Source organism: Engraulis encrasicolus, chromosome 17 (assembly GCF_034702125.1).
Source record: "Engraulis encrasicolus isolate BLACKSEA-1 chromosome 17, IST_EnEncr_1.0, whole genome shotgun sequence".
NCBI classification, from domain to species: domain Eukaryota; kingdom Metazoa; phylum Chordata; class Actinopteri; order Clupeiformes; family Engraulidae; genus Engraulis; species Engraulis encrasicolus.
The window spans coordinates 31221769-31230631 of record NC_085873.1 but is presented as its reverse complement, the minus strand read 5'-3'; the positions used below and the strand labels follow the sequence as shown (position 1 = coordinate 31230631).

At 47.9% G+C, this 8863-nt stretch overlaps 1 protein-coding gene across 1 annotated transcript; it reads right to left on the bottom strand.

Moving 5' to 3' along the window:
* Window positions 1-874: 874 nt before the first annotated feature.
* Window positions 875-7897, bottom strand: hirip3 (HIRA interacting protein 3). The gene is made up of 8 exons (XM_063221303.1): window positions 7707-7897; window positions 6639-6759; window positions 6359-6500; window positions 4675-5028; window positions 4136-4356; window positions 2439-2583; window positions 1848-1946; window positions 875-1097 (listed from the first exon to the last, which is right to left on the bottom strand). The coding sequence occupies exons 1-8, from the start codon at window positions 7769-7771 to the stop codon at window positions 907-909; spliced, it is 1338 nt and encodes a 445-aa protein (XP_063077373.1). The 5' UTR covers window positions 7772-7897; the 3' UTR covers window positions 875-906.
* Window positions 7898-8863: the final 966 nt, after the last annotated feature.

Genomic DNA, 8863 nt, shown 5'->3' with positions numbered 1-8863 from the left:
CTAAGTTAACCTCAAGTGGTAAACCTTAGTGTAAATGATCTAATAGAAGAGCCTGGGGTCCTAATTTTCTTATCTAAATGACACCTGTGGCCTGTCTATTAGCCGGTTTACCCCTTCCTGTTTTCCACTTAACCATGTTCTTGGAATACCCACCTGGCTGCCTCACACACACACACACACACACACACACACACACACACACACACACACACACACACACACACACACACACACACACACACACACACACACACACACACACAGGACTGACAGATACACACATCTTAGGACACACGCATGCATGAAAGCACGCGTGTGTCCACGCACGCACGCACACGCACACGCGCACGCGCACACGCACACGCGCACACACCTCTTCCGGATGATGTCATGCACAAAACAGGATTCCTTACCAAGTTATACACAGACGTCTGCACATTTCATCCTTCCATTTACACACACACACACACACACACACACACCAGGGCTTGACATTAACTTTTTCGCTTGCCGGCCACTGTGGCTAGTGGTTTTCCAGAGTCACTAGCCATGCGATTTTTTTTTACCATGAGGCTGTACATCTAACCTCAGACAATGAGGATGATGAGTGCATGGGTTTCTACATGGAAATAAAACAAGCAATTAGAAACTGAGTAACTGAGCTTTTTCTTGAACTTACTACAAGCATTGATACACAAGGGGCAAAGTGCAGAATATACGCTAATCTGATATGTCATACCATAAGCTACCTGCCAAATTGGTTAGTGACACTGAAATTGTTACCAGCCACAGCCAAGTTTTACCAGCATTTGGCCGGGTGGCAGGTGCCAGTGTCAAGCCCTGACTCACACACAGACAAACACACGCACACACACACACACACACACACACGCACACACGCACACGCTAGTCGTCGCTGTCTTCATCGCTTATGATGCCCTTCAGGCCGCCTCTCCAGTCTGCGGTGCGCTGCTTCCCCCTGCTGGCCTCGCCGTCCGAGTCGGAGTCCAAGACGCGCTTATGCGACACACTCTCGCTCTTGCACGGACTCGGCCTCTCAAACATTCCCCTCGTGGCCTGCCGCCGTGGCGGACGACCTGTCACATACACACACACACCACACACACAGACGCGCGCACACACGCGCGCACACACACACACACACAATGGTGACTAAGATAATCTCTAGTCAAAGCACAGGTGCCGGAAAGGGGGGTGCAGTGGTGCATTTGCATCCCCAATTTTGGGCTCCGGCTTTCTCAACTTTTACTGCAGACAATAGAGTTGTGTGCAGTAACAGTTATAAGAACATAATAAAGTAATAAAGACAAAAAAAAACACACAAAAAAACGCACCACCACTTTTAAAATTGTTCCAGCGCCCTTGAGTCAAAGAACAACTACAGCGCAAAATGAACATTGTTACATTTGTTACACTGTTGACCATTTGAAAACACTTTTATCAAAAATCATATTGCCAGTAAACACCGTGGATAGGGGACAAGTGGACTTGCTTGGATTTGAATATCAGTTCATTCGTTATGCCACCCAAAAATGTATGTAATCTATTTTTCTAGCTAGTTTCAGGGTTTCTAGCTTATTTAAAAAGCTTCAAACTGGGTGTATGTGTTTGTGTGTGTTACACCACTGGTGTTAAAAAGAAGACATTTTGAGACATTGGTCTGAAGACTTTGAGAGTTTCCCCGTTGACTAGAAATAGCAGGTGTGTGCTTGTGGGTGTGTTCTAATGCAGCTAAGGATATTGCAGTAAGTGTGTGTGTGTGTGTGTGTTTATGTGTGTGTGTGTGTGTGTGTGTGAGTGTACCTGGTGTGTGTGTGTGTGTTTACCTTGTGTGGTGATGATGTTACTCATGTCCAGCTCCGCCAGCTCCTGAGCTTCTTCCCTCATCTTACGAGCTTGCTTACACTTCTGAATAGTGGGGTTGCCTACACACACACACACACACACACACACACACACACACACACACACACACACACACACACACACACACACACACACACACACACACACACACAACACACACACACAACACACACACACACACACACACACACACACACACACACACACACACACACACAGGTTACCTACGCGCACACAAACGTACACGTCAGATGAGCCCCTTTATATTTCTCAATACTGGGGTTACCTACTCCCTCACTCACACACACACACACACACACACACACACACACACACACACACACACACACACACACACATCAGATGAGCATACTTGTACTCCTCAATACTGGTGTTTCCCACACACACACACACGCACTCGTTTCTATGCGTCTGAAACCCTCTCGAGTGCCTCTCATTTAGCCTACATACACACACACAAACAAACACACAGCTTACACGAAAGCATGCACGCACGCACGCACGGCCGCCCGCCCGCCCGCACACACTACCTTCCACTCCCAGTGCTTGTAGCTCCCTGTTCAGTGCCTCCAGTTTGGACTTCTTGGACTTGCATCCTTCCAGAAGCTTCTTGTAGTTCCGGCGGGCACCACAGAGGGCGATGTAGCGCTTCAGACGAGTCAGCGCCCTGTCCTCCTAAACACACACACACACACACACACACACACACACGCACACACACACACACACACACACACACACGCACACACACACACACACACACACACGTTCAAGACGCATACAACACAAGTTTTCTTAAAACAGAAACAGGTTGCACCTAACACCCCGTTGTGTTCATGTGATCCTATACATGGGTTTACCTTTTGTAAACAATCCCTGGCTGCGCGACCCTAGCTGCGCACTGTTCAACCTCTGATTGTTGGTAACTGTTGTCACTCAAAAAATGCGCTCATGTGGTTGGCTGCTTAGCATCTTGCCTCTCCTCACAACACCAATGTTTGTCAACGGAAAACCTATGTATGGCGTATATATGCTGTCTTTCAGACCGGAACGATTATGCAAAGCAGCATAGGATTTCCCAGGCTAATCTTCATGAAGGTGTTTCAGGGGGGAGCTGTGGTGCAGCGCACTAAGCCCCCCACAGTTGGGCTTACGTTGCCCATGGGGACCCAGGTTCGAGTCCGGCCCAACCCTACCCCATGTCTCTCTCACAACCGTTTCCTGTCTCCTCTCATACTCTCCTGCCATAAAGCCCCCCAAAAAAATCATTTAAAAAAAAAGAAAAATGTTTCGATGGGAGAGGTCAGGGACAGGTCAGTACATTTAGATAGACACTACACCATCGCTTGGCACACCTCATTACCCAGGGGGGCGTGCTGGCTTGTCTCTGGGACAATAAATGAAGAAGGGGAGGCATGAGAAGCGGAAGGTGAGTGATGACCACCGGAAGGGGTGGGTGAGAGAGGGAGAGAGAGAGAGAGAGAGAGAGAGAGAGAGAGAGAGAGAGAGAGAGAGAGAGTCTCTTCCCCAACGGATTTAAGGGCCGTACACACACACACACATCGCTGCTATTTACTAGCTTCACGCTTGCTCGCCTACTCGCCTCTCTTTCATGGAACGTTCGCCGAAAGTTCCTGCGGCTTTAACTGCCAATGAACAGCCGAGAAGTACCGAACTCTGCCTTCCAATTGGTTACTCGCTTACTCGCCTCGCTCGAAGATAAAATATTTTCATCCGCCCACATCGCATCGCTTGTACAGTATTCGCCTACTCGCCTGCAAGTCTCGCTGGAACACATTGACATTCTATTGAGTTCATTCGCTGAGTGAGTAACTAGCAGCGACTTGTGTGTGTACGGCCCTTTAGTCAGTGGATATACCGGTGCGTGCAAGCCGGTTCCTGGACCAGACCTATCCCCTCCCCTCTCCTAAAGAACTACCGAAACGAGACACTTGGATTCGGCGGCTTAGAGAGCCGTCGCGTGGGCTGTTCGCCAGGTCTCAGTTAAGCTAGCACTGACTCTGGGTTACACAGCAGCCAAACATTAGCCCCTCACATCTGTACATGCTCACGTTGATGCAACACAAAGTCAGGTATCCTCTCTACAGACAGGCAAATGACAACGGTCCCCTTTAGACAACAAAACCTCTGGATTTTATCACAGGTCTGAAGGGAAGCGACGTAAGAAAAGTTAGAGAGAGAGAAAGAGAAAGAGAGAGAGAGTTACCTTCTTTTTGTCATCCTCATCGTCCTTCTTTTTCTTTTTCTCCTTCTTGTCATCGCTCTTCTTCCTCTCTTTAGGCTCCGCCTTCTCTTTTGCTTCAGTCTTCTTACGCCCTGGCCCTGACTTGGCTTTAACCCCGCCCTCATCCTCGTCCTCGTCCAATGAGGGCAGAGAGGAAGAGGAGGAGTCTGAATCCCCTTCCTGTCCCGCCGCTTCAGCACTCCCTGCACAACACACAACACAACACCAGGGACTACCGTCACTCACACACACAGACACACACAGACACACACAGACACACACAAACACGCATGCCATGCACACACACACACGCACGCGCACACACAAACACACGCATGCCATGCACACACACGCATGCCATACACACACACGCATACCATGCACACACACACACACACGCAGTCCTACACTTTCACTCACAGTCACACTCACATGCAAATTGCATGTTGCAATTGCAAACTCTTACTCACACACACACAAAATGCACAAACTCAACTGCACAAATCCACAGGTCTACTCACCTTTCCTTGCAAGCGGTTCTTCATCAGATGACTCTTCCTGTTTCACTTCTTCATCTTCCTCCTCATCCTCATCATCACTTTTCTCTTTCTTCACCTCATCCTCATCACTCTCCTCTTTCTTCACCTCATCACTATCATCATCATCATCACTCTCTTCTTTCTTCACCTCAGCGTCACTCTTGTCCTCTTCCTCATCACTCTCTTCCGCTTCCTCTTTCTTCTTCTTCTTGCCTATTGGCTGTTTCGCCTTTTCCGGTTCTTCCTCCTCCTCCTCGCTGGACGTCTGAGCGGCTTTCTTCCTCTCTCTCTTCACCTTCCGCTGAATCTCACCATCATCATCGTCGTCGCTGTCATCTGTGCACAGGCACGCAGACACACACACACGTCAGGAGACAGATCACACACACACACACACACACACACACACACACACACACACACACACACACACACACACACACACACACACACACACACACACACACACACACACACACACACACACACACAGGGACATGTACACATGCATGCACACTGCACAGGCTGTCTCTCACTCAGACACACATATGGTGCTTTCAGGCTGACTGAGAACCGTGCCCGTGCCCGCACCTAATCGCCAACCGCCCATCGTGTTCTTAGCATTCGCGATATACTTCGACGTTAGCAGGTTCATCTGGGTAGCAGTCACGTGCGGAAAAAGTTCAGGGCCCAGTATGAACGTGGGTGGTTATAAGCAGGTAAGCATTTTAGTGCCGAACGTAACTGGTGCGGACACCGGCACCGTTCTGGGGTGCATTTCTCTAAGCCATAGTTGCTAACTACATTCATGGCCGTAACTACCATTGAGGTCACAGAGGTCATGTCCTCTGCATTTTTTTCAGTAATGTAAAATTCCTCTATGATGAAAATCGATATATGATCAACAATGATAAATTCAGTCTGTATACGTCACCCCCATTTATCCTCAAGGCAGTGATTAATGAAAACAAACCTAAGAGTTTGACTGAAGTGTTTGAAGCATTCTAAATGTACAGTATGCAGTACAGAACGCAGTATTTGACCTCTGTATTTGAACATTTCTGGTTACGGCCCTGACTACATTAGCTACTTTGTTGTTTACAATTGCAATTTTGCCAGGTTGGTGGGGGGAGTAATCAACCAGTGCTCTCCCCCATCCTCCTCCATGACTGAGGTACCCTGAGCATGGTACCGTCCCACCGCACTGCTCCCCATGGGGCGCCACTGAGGGCTGCCCCCTTGCACGGGTGAGGCATAAATGCAATTTCGTTGTGTGCAGTGTGCAGTGTTCACTTGTGTGCTGTGGAGTGCTGTGTCACAATGACAATGGGAGTTGGAGTTTCCCAATGGGCTTTCACTTTTCACTTTCAATTTTCCATTGGCAACTATGCAAGTCGCTAACTGGCTAACAAGTATGCTTTCGAGAAACACACCCCTGGTCGGCCTGACAACAGTAATAGGGAAACCTGCTTGCATCAACTTCGGGACCGGTATTGGTGGTGCATCCGTAGAGATGAAGACACTCAGCAGCCAGCTTACTACGGTCTCTATCTCGAACACACACACACACACACACACACACACACACACACACACACACACACACACACACACACACACACACACACACACACACACACACACACACACACACAAACTAGATCACCTGCTCTGGGCTTCTTGGCTGCGGTGCCCTCTTCTTCTTCTTCTTCTTCTTCCTCCTCCTCCCTCTTGCGTTTGGAGTGTTTAAGTGTGTGTGTGTCCCCTGTCGCCACCTTCTCGTGCTGATCATCCTCGTCCTGCTGCTCCTACACACACACATACACACACACGCACCTTTATGTTGAGTACCATGTGTGTGTACGTGCTTTCATGTTACAATGCTCCTGTCCGTCGGTGAGAGAGTGTTCCTTCCCTCGTGTGTGTGTGTGTGTGTGTGTGTGTACCTTCATGTTAAGCAGCTCCTGTTCCACTACTCTCTTCAGTACGTGTCGCTCGTCTGCAGACAGGCTGTCCACACCCACATGCTTTTGGTACCGCCCCTTTAGGATGCCTAGAGTCAGGGAACTAGAAAACACACACACACACACGCACGCACGCACGCACGCACGCACGCACGCACGCACGCACGCACGCACGCACGCACACAAACACACACACACACACACACACACACACACACACACACACACAGTCAGGGACCTACACACATTTGATAACTTTTATTTGAATCCAAGAGACAAGCTAAACATAAAAGATCGAAAAAAAATTGGGCATGACACACAATTAGGTATATCAATAATAATCAGTAATATGATTAGAAATGACTTCATCCATAATGTTTGTGGTCCTGTTCTAGCCTTCTTTGGTCAGAGCCGTATATAGAGATGGTAGCTGAGCGCCCTCTAGTGAGCAGCAGAGGAATCACTGCAATTTTACCAGTCAAGTCAACTTCTCCAGATGTCTATGAAGTGAACACAACCTCATACCGTAGGCCTGCCTACACGTCAGACAGTTAAACATATTTGACTAAGGTGAACTGAATGAATGCGAGTCTTCACATTCAACTGTATTGCCTAATGCCAACCACACCCGTTGGCATGCATGCAAAGTAAGCCTTCCCCTCTGACATACCTGCATGCAAACAAGCCACCACGAAAACAGCAGGGTTTCAGTGAGATAACTTATAGCTGAGGTATACTTCTAGCAATAGCTTGGCCACAACATCCCAGGAGCAGCTGGCCCGAAGGCTTGAAGGCCTTTCCGATTCGAACAGGATCTCTGTTATGATGCTAGCTAGCAACGTGTCTATGAGGATACGGTTTTATTTTACAGCTTGTAGCCCACACTGCTTCCATTCGGCTCTGGCACGGGCAGGACGACCACCAGCCAGGTAAACTGGGCAGATGCGACGCACTACACGCACACGGCTCAGCTGCGTGTTCAAAACGATATGAGATGAACTGCGTGAGGTGAAAAGTATCTGTATAGAGATGCATTGCTGCAGACAATACCTGAGATCACCCTGCCGGAGCTCTTTGCGGACGAAAGTCCGAATCGTGTCTTCCAACATCATCATCTCGTAGTGTTTTTATCGTTTGCTTACAAACTCAATTGGCGCGCACCACTGTCATCGACGCTTCTTCTACGTCATGACGTAGGGTACGCCATAGGCTCGGGGGAAAATACAAAATAAAAGTCCTACAATTGCAGAGTGTGTGTTGTTTCTTTCCAGTAGAATTCACACCGAATGGTGATACTTGTTCCTCCTGCTGATGAGTATTTCAATTAAATTCTTTATTCCATACCCAGGGAGATCCATATCACACATAAAAAAAGATCTGTTAGGCCTATTTGTTTTATTCTGCTGTGTAGTTCCAGGATGTGGGAGACCGAAAAACAACCCAGGCATTTTTTTTTATAATGGACCACCACAGATCTATTTACTTATAAATTAATTTATTCAGGTCTGTGTAGAAGACCATTGATTGTATAGATCTTTTTTACTCTCATTGGTGTGGACATCCTGAGGGTTCAGTTGTCCTGGACCCAGTGTGTGTGTGTGTGTGTGTGTGTGCATGTGTGTGTGTGCGCGTGTGTGTTTAGACTAGAGTAAAGAGACTGGGCAGCTTACTATACTGTTTTACAGGGCTTTTATTGGGAATGTTATCGGACCAAACAAATACATAATACATAACAGAACATCATACACACATAATCATTGTCCCCAAACACTCGCATGGGACCCTTAACTCAGACCAGCGAACCATACCACACACACACACACACACACAAAAAATCGAACAGATCATTGGCATTGGCCCCTCACACCCATCTCTCTCTTTCTCTCTCTCTCTCTCTCTGATGGACAGCAGGTGTACGTTGCAAGGGTCATGTTGGAGAGCTGTCTGCTCATTGGTTGAGATGGACAGACACCTTCACAGCTTCGTTACCATAGGCCACGTTTGAGATGCCGCATGTTGTGCAAATCTTAGAAATTCTCAACCAGAATGCACTGTTAGTATGTGGGCAAACCCCAATATCCAAACTCCTCTCCTCCTCTTGTGCTTGTGACCTCGTGATGACATGTCACTGACAATACAAGTTTAGTTCAACATCTTGCACAAATACAATTCAAAGGTCATTTGCAATTGGGATGTTAAATGGGGAA